Source organism: Cydia splendana, chromosome 27 (genome assembly GCF_910591565.1).
Source record: "Cydia splendana chromosome 27, ilCydSple1.2, whole genome shotgun sequence".
Taxonomy (NCBI): Eukaryota; Metazoa; Arthropoda; class Insecta; order Lepidoptera; family Tortricidae; genus Cydia; species Cydia splendana.
The window spans coordinates 4,049,382-4,076,652 of record NC_085986.1 but is presented as its reverse complement, the minus strand read 5'-3'; the positions used below and the strand labels follow the sequence as shown (position 1 = coordinate 4,076,652).

At 37.9% G+C, this 27,271-nt stretch overlaps 2 protein-coding genes and 1 long non-coding RNA gene across 4 annotated transcripts in view; 2 read left to right on the top strand and 1 right to left on the bottom strand.

The window, feature by feature from the left end:
• The first annotated feature begins 8,455 nt into the window (after window positions 1-8,455).
• LOC134803836 (uncharacterized) lies at window positions 8,456-9,694 on the top strand. Its single transcript, XR_010146035.1, has 2 exons — window positions 8,456-9,033; window positions 9,067-9,694. It is a non-coding gene; the product is annotated as an uncharacterized LOC134803836 (long non-coding RNA).
• Window positions 9,695-12,063: 2,369 nt separating this feature from the next.
• LOC134803883 (uncharacterized) lies at window positions 12,064-20,940 on the bottom strand. 2 transcript variants are annotated; one of them, XM_063776704.1, is made up of 6 exons: window positions 20,463-20,940; window positions 18,049-18,130; window positions 16,399-16,538; window positions 14,938-15,047; window positions 14,296-14,379; window positions 12,064-12,902 (listed from the first exon to the last, which is right to left on the bottom strand). In XM_063776704.1, the coding sequence occupies exons 1-6, from the start codon at window positions 20,578-20,580 to the stop codon at window positions 12,894-12,896; spliced, it is 543 nt and encodes a 180-aa protein (XP_063632774.1). In that variant the 5' UTR covers window positions 20,581-20,940; the 3' UTR covers window positions 12,064-12,893. The 2 variants fall into 2 exon arrangements, with proteins under 2 accessions (XP_063632774.1, XP_063632775.1); XM_063776705.1 differs by lacking the exon at window positions 14,296-14,379 and having other exon boundaries at window positions 20,463-20,938.
• Window positions 20,941-21,380: 440 nt separating this feature from the next.
• LOC134803797 (uncharacterized) overlaps window positions 21,381-27,271 on the top strand; it is a 63,510-nt gene continuing 57,619 nt past the window's right edge. The window contains exons 1-3 of the mRNA XM_063776633.1: window positions 21,381-23,813; window positions 24,075-24,337; window positions 25,731-25,817. Coding sequence (XP_063632703.1) covers window positions 21,620-23,813; window positions 24,075-24,337; window positions 25,731-25,817 — 2,544 coding nt within the window. The 5' untranslated portion in view covers window positions 21,381-21,619. The remainder of the gene's footprint in view (window positions 23,814-24,074; window positions 24,338-25,730; window positions 25,818-27,271) is intronic.

Genomic DNA, 27,271 nt, shown 5'->3' with positions numbered 1-27,271 from the left:
TTAAGCGTCCATACAAATGTCATTGTAGTCGTACCAAAATATATCTAAAGAGATTCTTACCTGTTTTTAAATAAATTAATTGTTTCCGCGTCTACATTCGATGTCAATCGATACCCAACTAACCGCACTATTGCGTCGTAAATTTAATCTAACCGTTATTCAATAGACAAAGAAGATTATAGGGGCCAATAGGGGGTATATTTAAGTCATAACAAAACAGGTGCCGCGCGGGACAGCGATAAAAAAGCTTCCCTTGTTTTATTAAATAACGCATTAATTTATCAATATGATTAAATCAATTTTCTAGAAAACGCTCTTTATAAAAATACAAAGTTGTTTATAATACGTTGCCTACATCCAAAGTTATGATTTTTTTTATTGCGCTATGCCGCCACTGGGACACGCAAAAAACGGCAAATTTCGCCGTTTTTGGAACTTCAAATGCGATTTTGTCAGGAACTAATACTATTTTAGGTACAGTTGTCTATGATTTTTAAAGCTTATAATACATTAAAGGAAAATATATATAGCTGGTCAAGCAAATCTTGTCAGTAAAAAAAAGGCGCGAAATTCAAATTTTCTATGGGACGATAACCCTTCGCGCCTACATTTTTCAAATTTGCCGCCTTTTTCTACTGACAAGATCTGCTTGACCAAGTATACATACCCAGTCTATTAGTCCTATGGATTTCGAGTTTTAGCCGTGGGACAGCAAAAAATGCCTATTTGAAAATTGACCCAAGTACTATAGCATCTCTGAGTATCTACCTACTAATCTCTAAAGGCCCCAGTACACAATGGGCCATCGCCGCCCACTCCAAGGGACGCAGCCATGCGGTAGAATGAGATAGCAATATCACTTGCTCCCTCTAACGCATAAATGCGTCCCTTGGAGTGGCCGGCGATAGCCCATTGTGTACTGGGGCCTTAATACTACATAATAAAGGCGTATCCAGATTAGTCAATTTTTCGCCAATCTGATTCAATTGCCCGGTCGAATCAGGAGGTGCGGACGCAAATAACAATTTGGCTCGTCGAATTCAACCGCCGATAATGACCGATATTACCGATAAAATGAGGTGCGGACGCAAGAATACCAATTTGTGAGGCCAGTATTTTCGTTCTGGGGCATTTTTTCAATTTAGAGGGCTTTAATATCACCATAAATCTAAAATTGGAGATTGTCGCCAGTTTCATTTCTGATCAAATCGAGATTTGATCAGTCCCGTCTGGATACCACTTTATAATGATGTTCCGGGTTGCTAATCAAGTCAATTCAAGTTGATATTAAAGTTTAACATGTAATAATTGTACATAAGATTACATAGTCGACTCATATCGCTCGTAAACATATAAGCGAACTGACATAATACCGACATTATAGTTTACTTATTCTGTTCTCGTTTTTTCCGCCTTCTTGATTTATCACAGACATGTTCAAGTAGATTTCGCATGTTCCGCCATTTGTAACTTGTCCTACCAGAATTTACTGATGTGCCTAAAGAAACTCTCCGAAAATGCGAAATTTTCCACATAGGAAAGTTTCAGAAACTTCTCACATTTTTGTATTCGGTAATACAATTAATTATAGAAACTATGTAGGTATGTTACTATAAATTGTAAACTATCAAATTGACCTGATATTAACCTTTTCAACGCCGTGTCAAACACAAAAGCCGTCACGCGGACGCCACGTCACCGGAGTGTCAAAACTGTAATTGAACTTTATGCATATGCACGTAGGTCTAGCTCTGTGGTCTGTGGCCGATTAATCAGTCTTTGGCGTTGAACCTGCGGTGCAGATATATCGGTAATTGGCGTCCAAAAGGTTAAGTAATAGTGTTGTGTTCGCTATTTGCGAGATCTACTTTTAAACATGTCTGCAATTTATGTAGTCCGGTCAACGTCTGACCTTAGTTGGTTATGCATTTATTTATATATGTAACTCACATATATAATGGTTAATTAACAAGGATTCACAATTTTAGGTTCTAATTTGTCAAATTATGTTCCTTTTCCTGTTGGGAATAAAAGTAAAACAGACTTCAAAAATCGGACAAGTGCGAGTCGGACTCGCGCACGAAGGGTTCTGTACCATTACGCAAAAAACGGCAAAAATATCACGTTTGTTGTATGGGAGCCCCACTTAAATTTTTATTTTATTCTATTTTTAGTATTTTTTGATATAGCGGCAACAGAAATACATCATCTGTGAAAATTTCAACTGTCTACCTATCACGGTTCATGAGACACAGCCTGGTGACAGACAAACAGACGGACAGTGGAGTCTTAGTAATAGGATCCCGTTTTTACCCTTTGGGTACGGAACCCTATAAAGGATAACATAAAATAGGTATGTGTCGTTTCCAAGCAAAAAGTCCCACATTGTCGCTTGCTATAAGGACGCTTTGACAGGTTATTCGTATAAAGATACAAGCAAATCTCGCCCTTATGGTAAGTACTTCTGGTTTAGCAGATATTAGCTAAGTATTTTCAGAATTATTCCGCTTTCAAAGTTACCTAAGTACACCTTAGAGCATTTAGTAACTGGAGACGCCTGTCATTTTCTGTACAAAACAGTCTGCCGATTATTCCAGGGGAGGGGCCTCAGAGTAATTAATTACTCTGAGGGAGGGGCACGTCAAATGTATGGCTATTTGTACATGATTTATACGTAACGTACAAGTACTTATACGAAAAAGTGTTATTTATACGTCATAATTTCATAGATGTTTGACGTTAAAAATAACACTTGCACTGCGTGTGCTATCAAAATCGTTGCAGACGTGTCTTGGTCTAAGTCTAACTCTAGATTAATTATACTTTTAAGTAGTTTTGGACATGTTTTTGTACCTTAAACAATAAATAAATGTCAGTATTAGATGTGTTCACTAAACTACTGCAATTCATCACAGGACTCACACGTCGGCCTTGCAATCACGGTAGGCCTATAAGGGCCGGTAGCACAACGGGTAGTTTAATTAACTTGAGAATGGCGTCAATTTGTTTTATCTTTAGGTACAATTGGGCCCCATACAGTGGCGGATTTGCTGTCTTTGCCGCCCTAGGCCCCAGGTTCTGTAGCCGCCCCTTTTCTCAGCACCCATCATATTGACTACATTTTGAGTTATTTCTTGTTATCATCAGCCAATTTTTTTGTTGCAATTTGCTGCCTAGGCCCGGGCCTCCTTGGCCTTAGGGCAAATCCGCCACTGCCCATAAATTCCACGACTCTTCTATTTCCGCACAGACTATAACTCTTTTGCAATACAGACTGCATTAAACTTACATTTTGAGTTGTATCATCCATAGGTGTTAACCGTCTTGTTAAGTCCAAAAATGTTTATAGTTTCTCACAAAACTCTTACCAAAATGCACATTAATTAGCATACATATGTATGTTATTTCAAATTATGACTTCACTCACTTTTACATATACCTTCAAAGCACGTAAGGTTAGGTGGGGTAAGGGAAACATACTTTATTTTTCTCGGGAAACTAGAGATTTTAGAAAAGTCCTACTTAAATATTTTTAAGTTAATTTTATTTATGAATTAGCTTTATTTTTATATTATCATTTAATTTAGTTTTTAACTGATCTCTAACTGTTTATGTGCCCTACAAGTGTCCACCTTCCCCATAGTTCCTATTACCCCACCTGAATTTCCCTAGAGTTAGACCAAGACAAGTCTGCAACGATTTTGATAGCACAAGCAGTGCAAGTGTTATTTAAAACGTCAGGCTTAAGTATATGAAATTATGACGTATAAATAACACTTGCACTGTCAAAATCGTCATCAATCATATGCTGTCAAAATCGTTGCAGACTTTTCTTGGTCTAACTCTAGGTACCTATATTTGTTAATAATATTTAAATAATTAATCAAAATATTGCAAGTTGCGGCTAAATATAACCGTCTACTCTTCAACTTGAAACTAACTAAACTAAATATATTTTAAAACCATAATGTACTTCCAGTCCAACAACATAGTTAAAGGAAATACTAGTTTGGACAATAGTTATCTAACTCCGTAGGTACAGTCAACTACAATGATGTTTAAAATTTAAAATTCAGTTTTTAAACACTTGCAACATTTTACCATAAACAAGAATCATACAGCTGCTTAAGTTTGACTTTTTTTTTCTTTTTTTTCTTTCGTTCTGTTCGAAAATAAGTGGCGCAGCGTAGCGTGAACCAATCTAGCCATGGGCGAAAACGGCATCTGCGAGGCCCTTTTCAATGTGTTTTCCCAATGTAATAAAAAGGTTGGCTTTGCGAGGCCTCCTAAGTGCGAGGCCGTGGGCGAAGGCCGCATTCGCCCACGCCTAGCCACAGAATAAATAATAGTACTACCGTACAGAAAGGATACTTCCTACAAACCCGAAGTTTGACAGCGGTTCAGGGTCGAATCATGCTATTCCTTTCTAATATATGGCACTATCCCTTTCGGCTATTTAGGGTTGTCAAAATTCAAGTGATTATCTTATCTGTGGTCGTGCACGCAAAAGGAAGTCAAGTGGTGCCAACCCTAATAATTGCTCGGAGCAATGCCCGAACGGAGCCGAGTTCGACCGAAGTGAGAAGTGTCTCCCCACTGGCCTAGCTACAGTAGCTACTTACGCCACGCGCCACTGCGAAAATAAATAGCGCCATTAATGATTGGTGCCTTTACGTAGTGGTTCTAAGAACTGTGTAGACCTTGTGAACCCCCATCGCTCCGCCATTTTGAAAAAAAAACCCAACTATTAAATCAACAAAAAACATCCATATAATGATCAAATTTGCTCATAAAGAATTTTTGCCCAAACTGAAGCGGAGACCTTTGCCTCTCGCTTGGTACAAGTGCTTATAATATAAGCGGTCGAACTGTTATTACCGCCCTAATACGAGTATTAGGATTTAAACAATAAGCAATCTTTTAGATACCAAAGTTTGTGTGACACCCTTTTAAATTCTTTTACGTTTATAATATCTAGTTTACCTAATGAAACTAGTTTTCCAATGAAAGTACCTAATTGGCACATAATGTTGCCATCGATTTAAAGTGTATTATTACTTACTAATTTAAACAGGTACTTTAAAGTGACGTGTTTATAACTAACGGTACAATTAGGGATTGCATTTTAATTATACCTGTAGGTGCCAGGTGCGCTGTCTACGTTTTAAAAAAAATTGTTGCAAAATGTCACACACATGCCAACATTATTGGTGCGACATGCTGTATAAAGGTAAAGGTACAGTAAGCTGTAGAGTTAAGTGACCCCCATACATTTCTATGAACACTTAGCTCTGCAGTTTACTGTACATACTAAGTTCATCGCTGAAATTTTTCGGCGAAGGAAAACATCGTGAGGAAACCGGGCTAATCCCAAAAAGGCCTGGTTTCCCCTCTGGGTTGGGAGGTCAGATGGCAATCGCTTCCGTAAAAACTAGTGCCTGTAAAAACTAGATAGCGAGGAAGAAGAAGACTAAGTTCATCGCTTTACTCTCAGTCAGTATAGTGCTACCGGCCGTACTAATTTACAGTTTTATTAGCCATGCAGCGCACACACAATACGTGGCCGCCATATTTAAATCGGTTCCCGAATCATTCAGTTGTCTGTTGTCATTGTTTATGTCCATGGTCTAATAAAACATGGTCTTCTATTCCCAGAGTGACACAGGCCTACGTCACAATAACATGGCCGCTATATATAGCGCTATCGCATATTATCATATAGCGCTGTCGCATGATGACGTAGGCTTGTGTCAGTTAGGTGACCTAGAAAAGACGGGAATAGAGTACCAGGCGGAGTATATTATTATAGCATGTTTATGTCTACAGATGTATAGCCCGGTTTTTTAGCATTTAGAAAAAAGGTAAACAATCTAGAAGTGTATTTTTATTGAATAGGACTTTTGAAAAATAAGTCACGGCAAATATGTAACAATTATGAATCATATACGATTATTTACATTCTTTTGCTTTCACAAGTAATAGTTACTGATTTTTAAAAGGCGATTTTCAATTAAAAGACATGTCAAGATCGATTACCTTCATTCTAATGCTATAAAACCGGCCAAGTGCGAGTCGGACTCGCAAACGAAGGGTTCATTCAAGCATCCATACCAACATTACCCACCACCAAAAACGGATTAGGGTTGTCATTTTCATCTAATTTACCCAACTTCGCAAGTAAAAGAAGGTTATGTTTGTACACTAAAATAAGTTTATATATATATACTGTATTTATTTGTCTTATTATCCTTTATTTAGATGTTTTATCCCGTTAACGAATGAAAAACACAACAAAAATCATATTATTAAACTATTGTAACAGATTTTCTCAAAAGTGACAACCCTAGCCTTTGTAAAATGCTTAGGCGAGCCTTATTTGGAAATGGGCAAAAACGGGTAGGCAACATTGCCCAGCAAATTTATTTAAAAGTTTTTACACTTATGTGCTAAGTTATTAACAGGGAATGGTAGGATTGCCCAAAACCTTTAAGTGATCCTTAAACATCATCATCATACGAGCTGTATTTGAATACCAAATTGACGTGGGCAATGTTGGCAAAGACCCCGGATATCTTTGCCCGCCCTCTAAGACGCAAAAAAATGGGTAAAAACACGATAAAAAAAATATTTTTTTTTTTTCAAATAAACTGATGCGTTTGATCACAATGGACGTGCTGAGCAAAAAAAGTCATATGATGTGAAGTTTTTTGAGAAATTCGTTTAAAAAAAAAGCGGGCAAAGTTGGTGATAATGACGGTACCTACTCTTCGAAGGCCGCAAAAATATGTGACATGGTCTTATGGTTCTACAAATAAGATCGTGTCAGATATTTATGCGGCCGTGATATTTTAAAACGTGTTTTAATGTACGAAATTCTGGAAAATGTATAATAAATAAATAAAGAATAAATAAAATAGTAATAAAAAAAACAGCGGGTTGCACTCCGGGAGTGCCGACAGAAGTGAAAACTCACTGACTAGTCCAAAATGTCTGCAGCACTATGTATAATTGACCCATCCTCTTTTCTATTGAAAAACTTTAGTTCCGAAATTGCTGGCCAGTGAGCTTAAATTTGTAGCGTTAATTGTTTAAAATTCGAATAGAAATTGTAAAGTCACCTTGCAGACCTCGCATCTAAATATATAGCTGGTCAAGCAGATCTTGTCAGTAGAAAAAGGCGGCAAATTTGAAAAACATAGGCGCGAAGGGATATCGTCCCATAGAAAATTTGAATTTCGCGCCTTTTTTTACTGACCAGCTATATTTGGTCATGTTATTTTGAGTTTTATTCACCAGTACTAGAGTTCACTTTTATTAGAGATTTCATCAAGATGTAGCTTTATTGAATTATATTGGGAGTGATATTAAGTTAGAATGTAATTGTGAGATCCTCGTATTTCAGCCCGTACAAGATTAGAACATTGAGCTTTATTACTTAATATAAAAGTTCAGTTTTAAATAATTGACCTGATTATGATACGTTATGACTAAAGTTCTTTGGTGAATACAAACGAAATAGCAGGGGTTACGCGTTACGCCTTACGCTGTCTCGAGTTTAACATTTTTTCCCCACCTCAAAAAGTGCACAGCGCCGCTAAAGAAGTTTTCACTTCAAAAATACATATGTGTATGTCTTGTATGTGTAATAAATAATTAATTAAACGTATACTTTCTTTTATTTTTTATTTAGTGGGTTTTCCAAAACAATAGTACAGTTTTAGGGGTTTTTAAGTTGAGCTCTAGGGGTAAAAAAAAAATGGAGTTGGCAACCCTGGCTGAATCGACTACTTTCCTAAGTTGATGTCGCTTACGAACGTTATTCTTTATTCAAGCTGTATCGATGTAAATAAATCAAAATAAATAATAAAAAAAACGAAAAAAAAAAAGCAAAAACGGTCACCCATCCAAGTACTGACCACTCCCGACGTTGCTTAACTTTGGTCAAAAATCACGTTTGTTGTATGGGAGCCCCATTTAAATCTTTATTTTATTCTGTTTTTAGTATTTGTTGTTATAGCGGCAACAGAAATACATCTGTGAAAATTTCAACTGTCTAGCTATCACGGTTCGTGAGATACAGCCTGGTGACAGACAGACGGACGGACGGACGGACGGACGGACAGCGAAGTCTTAGTAATAGGGTCCCGTTTTACCCTTTGGGTACGGAACCCTAAAAATGAACTATAGTCACGATACACATTTATGGGATCATATAGAACAAGGGCTATAGGTATGCATATACCCTGACATAATCGCTACATCTTATAAAACAAAGTCCCCCGCCGCGTCTGTGTGCTTGTATGTTCGCGAAAAACTCAAAAACTACTGAACGGATATCATGCGGTTTTCACCTATCAGTGGTGTGATTCTTGAGGGTCTAGGTGTATAATTTGTTAAGATTTACCCGTGCGGATCCGGGGCGGGTCGCTAGTCATAAATAATACATAGTACATTATGAAAAAACGATTTATTCCATAATAAAATAAATACCACAAGTCCCAGAAAATGCCTTAAAATAAAGAAGTGTCAATAAACAGTGAGCATACTTCGAGCATAATTCATGTCAATACATAAAAACGGAATGACTACATAACAACACGGTATATAAGTTACCGCACATGCGCGTTTATCGCCGCGCTACTTCTTTGCCAACGGCCTGATATAATTAGTGGCATTTTCAACCAAAAGGGTCCTTATCGGTTGTCAAAAAGGCGCTATTTCCACATAGCTTCAATATAATTTGAAATCAACCTTATCGACAACCGACAATGTGGTACCTCTTGGTTGAAAAAGTCAAATAGTAGACCAATAATTAAACATTCAAACTTTATCCATTGGTTATTACAGGTTTTATGCGTCGTATGGCAGAAATTATACTCTGTATCTTTTGGTATTTAAATAAAAGTAAACAAAATCTACCCTCAAATGGCTCCTTAAGCCAGTTGAGGGTAGATGAAAACATTACATGATCAAATAATGTAGGTTAAAGTCTGGTCGTTCAGTGACTGATCCAGGCGGTTTTGTATTTGGTTGGTTAGCCGATAAATGTTATAACTACCCGAAAAGGTACAAATTGTTTGTTTACTTTTATTTAAATACCTAAAGATACAGACGTAAGTATTCTGGTATTATTTGAGTAGAAATCGTTATATGCATTTTTTGTACAAGGCGTCATACTGTCAACAATCTAAATCTACTTTTAAATATACATATTTATACACAAGAATACATTGAGCCATACAATTATACAATGCCGGATTACGATTATATGTCACTCTACCCAAAATATATAATAATAACCCCTCGCCTGTGTATGACTACATTGACTACAGTTTCCTTAGAGGACATAACCAAACGGAGTAGCCATACCATTAACCGGCGCTCCGCTCTGTCGATGATAGGCGGCCAATGGTCATACACAATGTTCGACTGAGTATGGTAAACAGTGTCATAACAGGTCATGGACTTTTCAACAAACATCTTTTTATAACCAAGTGTCACAGACAGTCCCCTATGCCGTGGATGCATGGAGAAGGAAGAAACAGCCTCTCACGTGGTGTTGGAATGCAGCGGATTGGCCCCATACAGGGCAAAACATCTCGGATCTCCGAGAGACCTCCCCGAGGTCCTACTCAACATCAAAGATTTGATAGGATTCCTCGAGGAGCTGGGCTGGCAGGACTAGCCCACCCCCTATCACGCAAAATAGGCGCAAGTCGTCGAGTTGCGGAAAATCGCCCGAACTACAATACATACACAATGTATGGACTGACGTTTATCTGACATGGCTATTTTTACGTTACGTATACATTTGACGTGCCCCTCCCCCGCAAAAATCGGCAGACTGTTTTGTACAGAAAATTACAGACAAGGCGTCTCCGTTTGGTTATATCCTCTAAGACAGTTTCAGATAAAATACAATGGATAAATAAAGTTCATTTTTGAGAATAATAAAATAATCCATCTCTATTTATCTCGTTATCTTGGAATCACATGAATTGATTCGGATGGGAGGTATGAACCATACTGATCTACCTTAGAGTTGGCCAGAGGGCGCCGTAAGCCCTTCACGGCATTGCGCGACCGGCGGCGGCGGCGACGGTAACCATAGGTTAAAGCTAGACATAGCAATCGGACCTTTCGTTCCCCCCTATGATTGCCGCCGCCGACGGTCGCGCAATGTCGTAGCCGGGCCGTTAAGAGATTGCATATACTTGAGAAAATTCGGCCAATGCCGCCGTGCCGGTGGCCGCGTGGTCTAGGCATCTGACGCGAATGCAGAGGACGTTGGTTCGATTCCAACCCTGGAGACTGTGGGTCTTGGTCACTTTTTCTTTCGTATATCATTTTAGATCTATTTTAGTTCATAAATAAGGTAAATTGTTTACATTTAGTTAGGTTAAGGTACATCTAGGTCTTTAAGTAACGCTTTAACTATAATATAAGGCACATCTGCCTTTAGTTACAATATGAGTGGAATTTGTGCATATATGTGACGTTATCTATGAAAAGGGACCTTATTGTCGATGGCGCTTATGCCATTACTAACGATGCTCCGATAAAAATACAATGCCGAGCGACACTGTGCGGCGTAAGCGCCATCGACAATAAGGTCCGTTTTCATAGATAATGCCCCATATTTATATTACGCCCTATTTCAAAGAGAATTCATTGTAATAGAGAGGGAAAGTCTAAGAAAAAACGTGCCCCGTTAGTTTGACATCCAAAACAGATGGCGCTGTACTGCGCCATATGTTTTGCGGTCACTGAATTGTCAAACGTCAACTTTTGACAATCAGAGTTACAAAATGTATGGAGCTGTACAGCGCCATCTAGTATACAGGGCTCGGAACCGGTTTTAATAAAGCCGATATAGCCCAATATTTTAAATTATTTTATGCTCTTTACGTATGACTGAATCATGTATTTACGTACCTAACAACTCTATATTATTAGATTGTCCCATTAAAAATTAAATAATAAACCAACGAACGAAAGAGAACGTAATAATACTAGTATTATTAAATATATTAAGAACGGGTCACTCACGTATTGAGTCGCGGTGAGTGACCCATTCTTAATATATTTAATATATATGTGTCTCACGGAAGTTTTGTTATTAAAAAACCGGTATTTTTTGTACGAAGAAAAAATCCGAGCCTTGCTCGTATACCCGTCAAATTCGAAGCACGAAATTGTCTTAGATTTTACGCGTCTTACTCAATCAATGTATCTTTGCCTATATATTAAATACGTGAGTGACCCGTTTTAATAACAATATATTTAAATGTCTGTCTCAAGAAAGTTTTGTTATTAAAATAACCCGATCGTTCACCCATGTTATAACCCAACTAAACTATAGTTTTCCAAGTTTTCCCAAAGGATTACTACTATTACCTCAAAACCCAACATACTATTATGTTATAGCACCAATGCTATATATTTTAGAACTATGAAGCTACTATTTACCTCGAAGTTATAAATGTTTGCAAATATGATTAGTAATAAAAATCGAAAAGTAATAGTGTGTTGAAATAGTATTTTATTTGATTGTTACATAATGAAAAGTACAAAACACGGGTGTGGGCAAGCGAAGCGAGTTTAATAATAAGGGAGTTGTGATGTGTTTTAAGTTTATGTAAAGTCAGCAGCGGTTCCAAGCGGGCGAGGGGCGAGGTGTTCAAAATGACCTTGACACGCTCTTATTCTCTTCAACCTGTTCAACAATAAAGTCTCGTCAAGATCATTTTGAACACCTCGCCCGCTTAGCAACTTCTGCTACTACAGTTATATATACAACACACATATTAGAAACTCTCTATTATATGTTCAGTACCCTTATGTTACGACCGCCTTTGCAGTATCGATTAGGGATATATTAAATGTATTAAGAACGGGTCACTCACGTATTTTAAGTCGAAAAACGCTCGACATGTTTCACTCCGTACCGAGGAGTGTCATCAGGAGCTTGCGTTTACGGTGACGGACCGGCGCAGACTGCGGGCCGCAGCCCTCCGCGCCCGATGCCTCGGCGCAGGCGCCGGTGGCGGCAGGGGGAGCTCCTGATGACACTCCTCGGTACGGAGTGAAACATGTCGAGCGTTTTCGACTTAAAATACGTGAGTGACCCGTTCTTAATACATTTAATATGTCTGTGTCTCACGGAAGTTTTGTTATTAAAATCGATTAGGGATGTTGCGAATGCAGATTTTTTGCCATCCGCGGATGCGGATATTTAAAGGCTCACATCAATGCGGATGTCAAGATAAAGTACTTAAAAAAACGTTTAGTATTTGAGCAAGAATATAGATGCGTTATATTTAATAAACAGTAACCTGGCCGACTTTTCTGGATCAGGACGATTTCGTCAATAGGTAATGACGAAATTACCTAGCACTTACACCGCCGCTAAGACGTTCCTGTACCGACTTGTTCGACATTCGCATCCGCATTAAGCTCCGTATCGATTTTATGTGGATGCGGATTTTGAAAATAATGCGGAAGTTCCATGGTTGCGGATGCGGATGCGAATATTCGCAACATCCCTGGTATCGATCACATTCGTGTGATGTTTTTATGAAACTCGCTTTCTGCTCGTTTCATAAAGCCACACTCGTGTTTTAATGTTTTTCATTTTGTATCAGGCACATAACTTACAGTAGCGTTTCTACTTTGTAAAATTATTTCATTTGTCCATAATTACTATTAATATTTGTCAACATTTATATGCGTCTATACTCTAACCAATATAAACAATACCTTATGTCAACTTTCATAAGGTCCAATTTACATTCTTATTGGTTAACTTGTAACTTGAGTATATTCGAGTATCGACTTCACGATGTCATCTAGTATTCTACGGTGGTGTCGTCCCAAATATGGCAAATATATTTCTAATTGACCTGAAAATAAAGATATAATTAGTACATACATTTCTATCTGTTTGGGTTCTAAAAACGAGACTGAAATCAAAGAGAATTTAGTATAGAGGCGTATTGACAAAATGAAATTTCGTAGTCACAGTAAATTTACTTATTTAATTAATATATTTGAAGCGCCTAGCGGTAAGAGCATGCGACTTGCAATCCGGAGGTCGCGGGTTCAAATCCCGGCTCGTACCAATGAGCTTTTCGGAACTTATGTACGAAATGTCATTTGATATTTGCCAGTTCCTTTTCGGTGAAGGAAAACATCGTGAGGAAACCGGACTAATCCCAATAAGGCCGAGTTTCCGCTCTGGGTTGGAAGGTCAGATGGCAGTCGCTTTCGTAAAAACTAATGCTTACGTCTAATCATGGGATTAGTTGTCAAGCAGACCCCAGGCTCCCATGAGCCGTGGCAAATAGCGCGAGGAAGAAGAAGAGCAAATTTACTGCCATCTTTCGACACAGGATTAAAACTTTAACGCCATCTGACTTTGATCCTTGTTCATTCACTGATATGTGTTAAAATCGTTAAATATCAAATTGAGTAATAATTTAATAGGGAATATTAGGCAAAGCTCTGTGTAGGTGGCACCTTTGTGGCACATACAGTAAACAAACCACATTGACACATGGCCTACCGCGAAGCAAGAAACTCGAGATTTCGTTATCTAATCTCTCTATCACTCTTGCATATTCGAGCGATAAAGAGGCAGATAACTAAATTTCGATTTTCGCGTTTACCGGTAGGCCCTTGTTAACAAACCGCCTTGATGCATCAATGTTATATTTTATTGTCTGTGAAAACTTGTCAAAAAACAGTTTAAGGCACAGTATGTATAAGTTAGTCTATGAATTTACTGAGTAGGTAGTGCTGCACTCTGGCGGCAAAACATTGCAGTAATATCCCCTATTATTCAGTATAAACAAAGAGAATTTGAAATAGAGAGTTATATCATGGTAAATTATGGAGCTACAGTATATTTACTGCCATCTTTCGACAGAATATTAAAACTGTTAGAACGCCATTTGACTTTGATCCTTATTCTTTCACTGATATGTGTAACTTGTTAAATATTAATATTAACGCCATCTACTCGAGAGTAGGCTGAAGGTTATGGCGCCATCGCTCTAAAAGATTGCACCATACCTTTTAGCTGGTTTGTTACTGCACGCCGTTGTATGGGGACCTTGCACTTTGTGACTATGCGCTGAAACTTGGCACAGTTGGTTCTTAGCTGGTCCTGAGCAGATACAGACCGGGAGACATCGAGAGCCACCTCTCATTTAGTGGGGGGAGGGGGGGAGTTGTCGTGCACTATCAAACCAGCTATTTGGCCTAGTGTGCATAAGATTATAACAGTCGGCTTACCCTTGGTGTCTTGTTTCTTAACGTGACGGTGGACGCGTTGGAGGCGGCGTCCGTCGGTCGCCCGTCCGACTTCTCTGACGCGTCCTGTATACATAGTACCGTAGGGATGAAGACACATTTAACAAAATCTAGTTTTATTTTTAACTTCCAAAATGAAAAACAATAGGAAATATTACGCGAAACTCAAGGGGCACAACTACCACAATCCGTCACAATCTGAGGATCTACCGCGAAAAAGTGCCAAGTCATCTCATTTACTGGGTCAAATTTTATCGTGTTTCGTTACCCAAAGGGTGAAAAACGTTTTCGGTCCCCTCTATAAATTGCACACCTTAAATTGTTTTTACAACCCCTTTGTCGCCCAACCACTGTCACACCCACCGCTGAACAGCTGCCAGGCGCCCGGATTAATTAATAATGATAGTATGGCACACTAACTACTGAGATTTCGTTGCTCTATAAATCGCTAACCTATTCCCGTAGCTAGCTCTTAGACCATAACGCATTGGACCGGCAATCCAAGGATGTGGGTTCGAGTCCCACGTTGGCCAGAGTTGATCATCGTTGATTTTTTCATTGTGATTGACATCTGTTATTACGATTTATAGAAAAGAAAGCTTATCAAAACTTTTCTGAACGTACGTCATCTAGTTCGTGCGCGTGTCCGTTGCGCAGACTCTCCCGCAGCGTGTCATCGTCATCATCTGTGTGTACGTCGTAGAACTCTTCGCTGTCTAACTCATGGTCTGTGCCTGTGAAACATCGGAAATGTAAGCTGTTGGCTAAACTCTGTATCTTTAGGTATTTAAATAAAAGTAAACAAATAATTTGTAGAGTCGCACCAAGAAAAGTCTGCAGCGGATTTGATAGCCCACGCAGTGTAAGTGTTATTTATACGTCATAATTTCATAGAAGTTAGACGTTTAAAATTACATTTGCACTGCGTGGGCTATCAAAATCGCTGCAGACTTTTCACGGTCTGACTTTACATTTTCGGGTAGTAATAAAATCTATCTAGTTTAAGGAGACATTGAGGATAGATTTTGTTTACTTTTATTTATATACCTAAAGATACAGACCATAGGTAGGTATGTGCGAAGTTGGTTCTGAGGGAAATAGTGCGACGCCAACGCACACCGTTGTGAAATGAACTTTCATACCATTTAGCACCTGCCAACTGTCAAATGAGTAAGGGCCAGTTGCACCAACCATAGTTAACAGACTGATCTACGTCACCCACCAGAGATCTATGAAACTTCCCATACAATAAAATTTGGCGAACGCTTTAACGGTGACAGACGGTATGGTGCAACCGACCCTAAGTGATATGTCCCACACCCACTATAGTTCGTTTTTTTAGCATTACATAAAGGTAAACAATCTTGATGTGTCTTTTTATTGAAAAACACTTTTGAATCATATACGATTATTTACATTCTTTTGCTTTCATAAGTACTTATTAATAGTTACTGATTTTTATAAAGTGTTTTCAATTAAAAGACACGTCAAGATCGCGTAGTCTTTTTCTAATGCTAAAAAACGAACTATAGGGCGACGCCATAGCCATGCACGGAGCGAATACTATGGTTATAGTTGTTTTAGCCTACAACATATATGGATTGCAAACCAGCAACAAATTTTTATGATCAAGTTCTTGACTCTTCGCCCACTTGCACCATTCTACTAACCCGCGTTAACCGGTTAAACCTGGAGTTACCATGTTTACCAGTACAATTTGACACTGGGTTAACGGTTTAACCACTTAACCCCGGGAGCAACTAGTTGAGATATTGGTATGTATAATGCAGCCTCGTGAACGTCACCTGCTGCTCCGTTGGAGAGTTGAGGTAGCCTTCCCAAAGTGCAAATAAAACTAATTAATTCTGGTACCTAATAATGCCTACTGAACAGTTTTTACCCTATAGCCCTCCTTTCAGAATATCAGAGCAAACAGATGCGTCTTCCTAGCTTGCGTTTTCGTGAAATCTTAATTCATAACAGCTTTCTAGTGCTAAAGGCGGTATACAAAATGTGAAGCAATATTTTTTTTCACCCCCTACGTTAAATATCTTGGGGAATAGATTAAAGCAAAGTTCTTCTTACCTAACACGGACTGGTAGTCGGTGAAGTATTCTGAATCTGAGGCGTAGCTCTGTTCCCTGGCGTCAACCACGTCACCTTCTGCTGCTGGCTTAGCGGCCGGTTTGGGCCGCGGACGCCGCCTCTGTTTCTGACGCAGTTGACTGTAATGATATGAAATGGTTAGTTATGTTTCATCTTACTAACCTTTATATCTATTGCAGACGATTTATGGTGTAACATCGGAGATACACCATTTCTGAACCCCCGACGCTAAAAAAGGGGTTCACGTTTGACGCCAATTCTGTCTGTGGCGTCGCAGCTTTCATACGGTTAGATTTATTTCAATACGGTTTTTTTTTTATGAAAGCGAGTTTCCTTGCGGTGGTTCTTAGCAGTTAGCTATGGTTGATAAAAATCGATCCAGCAGTTTCGAGAGTAACATCTCTTTTTCAAAAAGATGTATGTATTTTTAAGTGAAAACTTCTTTAGCGGCGCTGTGCACCGTTTGAGTTGAGGTGGGGAAAAAATTATAAACTCGAGACAGCGTAAGGCGTACCGCGTAAGGCGTCTCTTCTCTCTTTCTACCGCACGGCGAAAATGTATGCCTGAGCCTGCTGTTTCATGCAGGCGGCGCAGGGAGCTTGCGTGACTTATGGTAACATTCCATTTCTAACCGCAGCTACATTACTGTCAATTTTACTATGGAAATTGACAATAACAGCGACGCGTTCAGTACCGGTAGTGCAGCTGCGGTTAGAAATGGAATGTTACCATTATGTTATGTGTGACGGACAATGTCATTGTTTTTTGATTTAAATGCCATCTAGTGAGTTTCCGTCAAACTGGTATTAATATAACTGTAGACAGTAGTACTCACAGTGATGTGCTTAGGGGTTTCAAGTAATGCGACGATACAATGCTAGATGGCGTTAACCTCAATTATACATAGTGCTGCAGACATTTTGCACTATATGGCGCTGTTATTAATATTTTGAGTTACAATGTCGTTGAGTTTTCACTTCTGCCGGCACTCTCGGAGTGCAACCCGTTGTTTTTTTTTGACATAATTGCGTAAGGGTTTTTTTAAATTTTTAATTAATAGTTATAGTGGCTGAATAGACTGATGCGAAACCGACCTACTCTATCGCAAGCTTGATAAGAGAGTTTTGTTGGCTTGTGTTGTAGTTAAGTTTACAGGATAAGTAATAATCCTATAGTAGATACACAAGATTTCTCCTAATGAGCCTATAGTCTGGCTTTTGCAATCTAAGAATTAGTGCAGAATGGCATTTTACAAAAGAGACTACCATCTCACCTCCCAGAGGGGAAACTATGCCTCATTTATATCAGGTTTACTGATGAAGAGTAGCCTCTTCATCTTCAAACTTTAATTTATCATATTCCTAGGTTCCCACTTTGAAGTGGGAATGGGCTGGTCATATAGCACGAAAGACCGAGTCGTGGCATAAATGACTACTCGAGTGGCGACCATGGGGGGAGGAGCGTCCTCAAAGTAGACCCAAGATGCGTTGGGACTACGACATCAAAAGGACTGCGGGGAAGAAGTGGCTCCAGGTCGCACAGAACCGTGACGAGTGGCGTAAAATGAAGCTAAGGAGAGAGAGAAAGAGATTCCTAGGTAGTCTGAAATGTAATTGGTTTTTAACTTACTTTTCCTTTTGCAGTTCCCTCAAAGCCTCCAGTTCTGTTCTCATGGAGGAGACTTGCTTGTCTAAGCGAGCCATCTCGCTCACTGAAATAACATAACATGTTTTATTATTAAGGGACAATCTTACAAGGCTTGGGTTATGGGTACTAGATGACGATATATAGATAGACGATAGACATATGAGTGAATTGCAAAAAAATTGAACATAGGTAAGCACCTGTGTAATTAGTCTAAAGTTAATTGATTCCACTGTGTTACGACAGTTAAGCCATTTCTATTTAAGTTAGATGCATGAAAGTGTGTTAGCGTATGCAATAGACTAATATGTGTAGGAATTAAGTACAATAAATACAATACAATACAATTTACATATTTAATTTTCGTAACACAAATGAATCAATTAACCTGGGCCTGTTAACACATTTTCTACTTGCGTTGTGTGTTAAATATATTACTAGAGATGCAACGGATAGTGGTTTGGCCGAATATCCGGTATCCGGCCGCCGAATATTCGAAAGTTTTGCCTGAATTGGAGGAAATAAAATCGCGCGCCTGTTCAATGTTCGATACAGGTTACAGTTACAACTAATAAGTACAACTTTAACCTCGTTCCGTTCATCAAGATGTACACTGATACACTCAGTTTTGATGGAATGTCAACCTTCATTAAAACAAATAAAGTATCTTCATTTGTTTCGTAAAATTTTCGAACAAACGAATTTCAACTCAATTGCAAATTAAACTAGATCTTTTGTTGTATTTACTATTTAAATATTTTGTTGCGAGTGCTTAATTAATTAACTTTGCTTTGTTATTTATAAGGTGTTTTAGTATTTAGTGCATATGTTATTCATAAATATCGCGCTTAACTACTATCCAGTATCCGGCCAGATAATACGCAACTATCCGGTATCCGGCTGGATAGGCCGGGTACCAGATAGTGACCAGATATCCGTTGCATCTCTAAATATTACCACTGAAGAATTTAAAACAGTTAATTGCCTAAAATTAACATGAGACCTCAATTGGTTGCTGACACATGTATGTACAGTCAGCAGCAGAAGTTGCTAAGCGGGCGAGGTATTCAAAATTACCTTGACACACTCTTATTCTCAGAAGTTTGACGTTTAAAATAACTCTTGCACAGTCTGGGCTATCAAAATCACTGCCAACTTAGCTTGGTCTAGCTGCTCACCATATTATTATTAGTGAAAATTATAACCAAAGGATAGAAAGACAGTAAGTTTTTAAGGGGCTACCCGAGGTTTTCATCGATTTTTGACAAGTTTTGAATCATATCTCCTTTTTTGCACTACAGATAGAATTATAAGACACACGGTTATCGGTTGTTCAATTTTTTATCTCCGATTTGGTCTACCGGATTTTGAAAAAAAAAAAAACTTACTTTTTTATAATTTTTTTAAATATTGTCTAAGAAACACGTTTTTCGTATCTATAGATGGTCAAGCAAATCTTGTCAGTAGAAAAAGGCGCGAAATTCAAATTTTCTATGAGACGATATCTCTTCGCGCCTACATTTTTCAAATTTGCCGCCTTTTTCTACTGACAAGATCTGCTTGACCAACTATAGTTTCCTGTGAAGGATCTTACATGTACGAAATCTACATATTTGGGTTCGTCTTTGACGTCTCGAAAAACGTGTCTAATTTTAAACTAATTAAAACCAAAAGTTATGGCCAGAAAACTAGTTTTTTAGCCAACTTTGTTGCCAAATATCTCGACAATGAACTTTGAAGTAAATATGGGATACTATATTGCTTAAAGCCGTTGCTGTTAGTATGATAAGCTACAAAAAACATTAGAAAGGGATTCAGATCGAAGGTTATTGGCGTGGGGGAGCCCCTTAACAGCTTTGCCACTGCCTGTTATGTCAGACAATAAAATCAAGCTCAAGTGTCTGTTAGGTTGAGCTACGTAATCTAACAAGTATTTGATATGGAAATAAGAGTAACTCTCTAAAGAAACTGGTTAAATTTAACCAGGCATTAAACAACATTCTGTAGGAATCTCCTGTTAAGCAAAATCTGCAGATTTCATGTAAGCCTTTTATGATTATTAAAGGTGGCAGCGAGATGAAAAATTTAGGAATTATATTATAATTTACCTAAACACAATATTCATCAACCTGTACATACAATCCTGCTCTGGTTGACATATTAAAACTATTATGTAATTTATTTATGACTGCTTGTTTGCATAACAAGTACATACTTGAAATTTTACATTGTACAGTCAGCAGCAGTTGTTGCTAAGCGGACGAAGTGTTCAAAATGATCTTGACACAACTTTATTGATGAAATTATGCATATAACACTTGCACAGTCTGGGCTGTCAAATTCGCTGCTTAACTCTTACTTAGCTTGGTATAACTCTTAATATTGTAGGTTATACTGACCCAGCATTGCCCTCCTCTTCTCATTGTACACTTGTTCGTAAATGAACACTCCGGCGGCCCCGACGAGGCCGACTATAGCCGCTCCGACCATCATACGCGGGGATAGGAAGCTATTCATCCTGCCCAACTGCCAACACAGTTGCCTTGAGAATTTAGTGAAATTTACGGCGTTTGCGGCCCAATTATCGTGAAAATACGCTCGGTCACGCGAAACAAGCTTGGTATTCTGTACACAAACACTAACACGTCAAAATTAGCCGTAAATGTGGGTTTTCAAACCGGAAAACAGACTTTCTAGTGCTTATAGATTCGAAGGTGAATTCGATGGAAATGTGTAGTAATTAATCGTAGGTAGGATTATAGTAAAGCGATAAAGGTTTAAATTGAAAATTAATTAAATTGCAACGAATTCCGCATTATTAGCAGAATTTGCAATTAAAATGAAATTGCCAAACAATCTGTCAAAATATTTGTGTCACCAAAGGGACGTTTTGATGAACTTTTTATTTAAAAAAAGTTTATGCAATTTATATAATTTTTTGTAGATGTTTTTTAATGTCCTGTTTTAAATGTCTAAGCAGGACGATATTGGGTATTTACCGTATTTACCATTAAAAGAGCGAAAACCAGTTTTCTTACTTGTATAATGCTTGTATACATTATTTATATTGATCAAATTCCCAGCAGGTTTAACACTTCTGAAATACGCCTTAATATTTTTAGTGCTGGCAATAGATTTTTAACTAAATCAGCAGAATAATCTTCAACAATCAGTATACATTTCACTGAATAAAATTAAAGAGTTTACTTTTAATTATTATTTGTGTACTAGACAATCATAAAATGTATTAAAAACATTTTTTATTCAATACGGTATCTTAATATTTTTTTTTATAGCAACACATGATATGGAATGTCAAACAAAACAAATGCATGCATTGCTGTTTATGCCGTTTCTAATGGCCGATGGCCCTTTTTCACTGCCTTTATTATACCAAAATAGATCGGAAATGTGTTAAATTTAACAACTAATTCCTGCTTAATAAAGTTGTTAATGAATTTAACATAACTTTCGCCTAAATGTGTACAGAAACAGTGTGAGAAACGACAGTGCACCACGGTGAATTCAAGTAAATAACATTGTCTCATCTTTCAACATGAGTGCAAGCGGCGAGGGTACAGAAAACCTCAATAAAGAGGGAGAAACTCCAACCGCTACTGTTTCCGAAGGTAAAAGTACTACAAAAGACGATATTAACGGCAGCAGTTTAAAAGATGTCGTTCCAAACCCACTTGTAGCACCTGCTTCCAAAGCCGATAGTTTGGAAGACCCCGCTGAAATAGAAGCTCTTATTGAGAAAAAACTTCCTACGGACAAAGAGAAAGGCTTAGATGTTGACAGTGAATTAGATTTTGAACTGAAATGGGATGATGACACAGACCTTAATGAAAATCAGGATATTGCTGATATAGACCTTGATAATGCAGGCAAAGAACTAGAAGCCCATGGAACATCAATAGAAAAGGATAAAGATAAAGAAGCTGACAGTGCTTTTACGATTACAGAGCAGAATCTTGACACTTTGGGGAAAGAGACGGGAAGTACTTCTACATCTATAGAGAAAGATCTTGATAGTCTGGACAGAGATACAGATAGTGCATCTATATCTATAGAAAAAGATGTTGATAAAGAAACCGAAGGCATTCTAAGCTCTATTGATGAACATCTTGATACTGCCGCCAAAGAAGTAGAACATATGGTAATATCGGGAGAAAAGAGTGATGATAATATTGACAGTGTATCCGATGAAAGACCTGACACAAACACTGTTCCTAATACTGATTCAGATGTGAATGTTAAAGCTATGGATGTTGGTGAAGAATCTCAAAAAGGAATAGACAATGAAACCATGATTATACCCACAAGCTCAAAAGAAGACCTTTTAAATGAAGTTGTAACTGTTGCTGAAGATAAAACTTTTAATACAGACACTAATGTTAAAATAGACATTGAAACCAAAACATCCCCTGTTGAATCTGAGGCTAATTCCTTGGATGAAGAACTTGTCTATTCTGATGCAGAAGGTGATGTTGATGATAAAGATTTATTGGATGAAATTGATGCAACTGACATTAGTAATGATAAATTAGAACATATTGAAACACCCATCCCATCTGATGTTTTGACCAGTCAGGAAGATGAAATTGATGCAACTGAAAATAGTAACAACAAATTAGAAAATACTGAAACACCCATCCCATCTGATCTTTTGACCGGTCAGAAAGATGAAATTGATGCAACTGAAAATAGTAATGACAAATTAGAAAATACTGAAACACCCATGACATCTAATCTTTTGACCAGTCAGAAAGATGAAATTGATGCAACTGACAATAGTAATGATAAATTAGAACATACTGAAACACCCATGTCATCTGATCATTTGACCAGTCAGAAAAATGATAAAGAATCTGCTAAAAAAGATGAAAATGAAATGGAAGTTGATGCTGACTTGACAATTACACAAATGACACAAAAATCTGATCTAAATGACACAATTTCATCAGGCACTGACATGAATACATCATCATATGATATTAATAAAGACCATGGTTTAGACAGACCTGATGTTATGATTGATATTCCTACGCAAGAATTGATTGATACATTTGATGATGCTGATGAAACATTTGATAATACTGAGGGCAAAGATGACCAAACTGTCAGTAATATTATTGATAAACTTGATATTGAAACTACAGTGGAAAATACTGAGAATTTGACAGAACCTAAACCGATTGAAGATTTAATCATCCCAGAAGAGAAAATCCCTGATAAAACTAATGTTGATAAGTTATTGACAGATGAAAAACAAACCTCAAATAATAAATTAGCAGAAGATACTGCTGACACAGAAAGTATGGATATTGATACCAATAATACTGAAGAAGAAACAGAAAAACTAGAACTACAAACTACTGGTCTAGAAACAAACAAACCTGATGAAGAAAATGTTACTCATGCTGATATTTTATTAGAAGCAAATTCAGAACAACTAAAAGTACAGCAAGATGCAGCTATGAATGACAAACGAAAATCAAATGAAGACGACAAAGAATCTTCTGATAATTTAGAAAAAAATATTGTAGAAACAGTAACTAAAGATGTTGATGAAGCACAACCATCAACTTCTAAGTATCATCAAGATTCATCAGATGAGGACCAGGAAGCGACTGACAGTCTTGGGCTGCTGGCGGAGTCATCAAGGGTTATGGATGATGAAGATGAACAGGAGCAAGAGCCAGAACCTGAGGATGATGATGATGATGAAGACTTTGATCAGGATGATGGTAAGCACATTACAAAATATCTATTGTTGTTGCAGAAGTATTATTAAAGTTACAGTTTTCATTTTCATTTCATTTTCCATTTCATATACACGCGAAGCAATTTCCTCGCGCACAGCTCGTGTAAACGTGCCTCGGCCGAGGTACGTCTACACTGGCCGTTTTGTGCGCATGGAAAATTGCCTCGCGCGTATGCTCGTTCTATGTGGACCCGGTTAATAATAAGTGATATAACAAATTAAAAACCAAATTGTAACATTACAGAAAGCAATCAAATGACCGCCGAGCATTCAGAAGACTCGAACGCTCAACACTCTGAAGCAGACGTCCCGAAAGAAACTATGGAAGTTGACGAATCAAATGACGCCCAAGCAGAAGAGTCAAATGACATGGCTGAAGTGGATACCCCTGATGACTTGCCAGATGCCGCGGAGACTCCTGATGAACATGATGATGAGTCGAGTGATGAGCTGGATATCCAGATAGCACAGGTTCTGAGTCAGAATGAGGTGGAAGAGGCTATTGTGGTAAGTTTTAGTAGTAGTAGTAGTAAAATACTTTATTGTACAAAAAGAAACATAAAACATGAAAGAACACAAATCATTAGTACAAAGGCGAACTTATCCCTTTCAGGGATCTCTTCCAGTTAACCCTTGAGCAATTGAGGGAGAATTGGAGAACGGTAGACATAAAAGCTGTACTAAACGGCATGAAGATAAAATATTTAATATCCTACGAGATAGGTAAACCTATATCCTACTAAAACTATGTATATACAAAGTATGGGATATGAAATATAACAAATATGTAAACAGCTATATATATTTAAAATATATAATACATTATATATGATATAATACATATATACTAGTTTTTCTTGGTATGTGAATTTAGAACTCTCAAGGTTCAAATCCTAACATGTAACATCACGCTCCGCGATTGTTGTGCCATTTAGGCTACATTGGTTGTTCAATACTTACGCTATAGAATTTCCAATTTAGCAAGAGCCCTAAATGGCATAACAATCCCGTGAGGTGACTGTACTTGCGTCATAGAATGTATCCCTTGATATTCTAAAATAACTAAAAGTTGTTTCAACATAAACTGACTTATATTATTATACTTGAATAGCCCAAAATTATAACAGTATTTTCAAAAATGTTAACTACACAGTTTTTATACAGGGTGGCCAAAAAATAAGTGCAGTTGCCAGGGAGGTTTTGGGATTATACTGAGCAACTTTTACTATGGGACCAACCCGAAATCGCGAAAATAAAATTTGGCTGTTTCATACATTTTGGCTGGTCCATGTTCTATGGGAGGGTAATTTGTTTTTTCGTGTTTTCGGGGTAGTAAATAGTAAAAGATGCTCAGTATAATCCCAAAACCTCCCTGGCAACGGGAATGCACATTTTTTGGCTACCGTGTATATGGCTCTTAGCAATTTTAAGAATATATTTTTGAATTTTGGTTAAATGCAACAAGAATAGGTAGCCTGGGGCCGATTGCATAACAAACTACAACTAATATTACAAGCGGAACTCCTTTTCTAATTTCACTTATTAAATAAGGAGTTCCGCTTGTAATATTAGTTGTAGTTTGTTATGCAATCGGCCCCTGGTATTCACATTGTATTACTCTAGGTAAACAATAAAATAAGGGCTAATTTAGCCGATGCGAGTACTCGCATGCGAGTTTCATTACATTGCGGTTTTTGATCGGTCGGTTGAATTGGACGTAACCAACAGTCCGCATTGTAACTAAAATCGCATGCGAGTTCGCGCGCCGTCTAAATCAGCCCTAAGTTTATTTTAAGCACACATAATAACAGTAGTGTTTCAAATTCAAATATTTTACTTTTTAATCATGGTTAATATTTAAGGTCTACTTCAATGAATATACATAATTTATTTTTAACAGGCCCCAGAATCCTTGGAAGCGACTGATGAGGCACAGAAAGCAGTAGATGCCCTTCTTGATGATGAAAAGGATAAAGAAAGTGCAGAAGTAAGATTTATTATATGTATTTAGTTATATGTAGGATAAAGGAAGACGAACGTAGAGGTACTGAGCATGGCAGGAGAGAAGAGGAGTCTGTTAGACACAATAGCTAACAGAAGGGGCAAGATGGTTGGCCACCTGATACGGCACGACGGATTCTTTTTAAACATCCTGGATGGCAAGATTGAAGGGAAAAGACGCAGAGGAAGGCCCAGGCTCACATATCTCAGCCAAAAAAAGATAGTTTCTGTCGTGTCGTACGAGGGAGTTAAAAGGCTGGCCCAGCAAAAAGAAGAGTGGCGATTACTCCACCGACAAGAGCATAGCTATTAAATATTGATGATGATGAGGATAAACCTTGTAACTTTAAGAGCGCTCTTACAAGAAAAGTCGAAATAATGCAAAATTGATGATACTAGTCGACAAAATTTAGGACTTTGCGCTCATTATTAGAAACAATGAGTACTTGTTCCAGTAAAAGCGTCTTCTTATCTTTATAAATATCGTTGTAAATATTAGAAAAAGGACTTATTAAATTAGTAATGATTTTTTTTCTGATGGTCGTTTCCGAAAAACCCCGTGAAGCACTGAATGGCGAGCTCTTATTTGGAAATGTTGAGAATTTTACTCTGCTAAACCTGGCTATTTTGTATTACTAATACCCTGTACTTTAGGCATATCAAACTATATTTTTCCTACATACCTTTGAGAAAGAGAAAATCAAAGTAAAACGAACTCGATTTTCTCTCCGAAACAAGTGTCAATTCCTACGAAAATCTACTTAATATCCAAGTCATTTTCATACTCAAGCAATCTGCAACGTTTGCTTATACTGTTGGTATACATTAGTGTTTATGAAATTCTACTATAATTTTTTGGCAATTTTTTGAAAACTACTCTATATTACCGATGACGCGCGCTGCGCCAGCTCAGTGCCGCGGCAGAGCTTGTAGAGGTAGGACGTGTGTCGGTCGGCTCCGCACATTTTCAACGGCGACGACGAGGTTTTTTATCATTGTGTGCGGCGGGCGCCGTGTAAAACGCTATACTGTGTGCGTGTAAACCGCAACGAGAGACTTTGATCCTAGCACTGTTTTTATAGTATTATAATTTATAATGGTACAGTTTAATAAACTACCGGACAGGATTAAAAATATTTGAAACGACCTGACATTCTATATGTATTTATTTGACTCAAGATAGTACTCAGGGTCTGATGATGGAGCCGGAAGGTGGTCACCGGTACCAATCAACCATGCAACTAAACCACTTCGTGTTTGGGCTCGTTTGATTCGGCTCAACAAGATCTTTGACTTAAGATAGTACTCAGGGTCTGATGATGGAGCCGGAAGGTGGTCACCAGTACCAATCAACAATGCAACTAAACCACTTCGTGTTTAGGCTCGTTTTATACGTCACAACAAGATCTTTGACTTAAGATAGTACTCAGGGTCTGATGA

Coding starts and splice junctions, on each gene's coding strand:
- LOC134803883 (XM_063776704.1), bottom strand. CDS start 20,580: ATGAATAGCTTCCTATCCCCGCGTATGATGGTCGGAGCGGCTATAGTC. Junction 18,131..20,462: donor GAAGAGGAGGGCAATGCTGG/GTCAGTATAACC, acceptor ATGTTATTTCAG/TGAGCGAGATGGCTCGCTTA. Junction 15,048..16,398: donor CGACTACCAGTCCGTGTTAG/GTAAGAAGAACT, acceptor GATGTTTCACAG/GCACAGACCATGAGTTAGAC.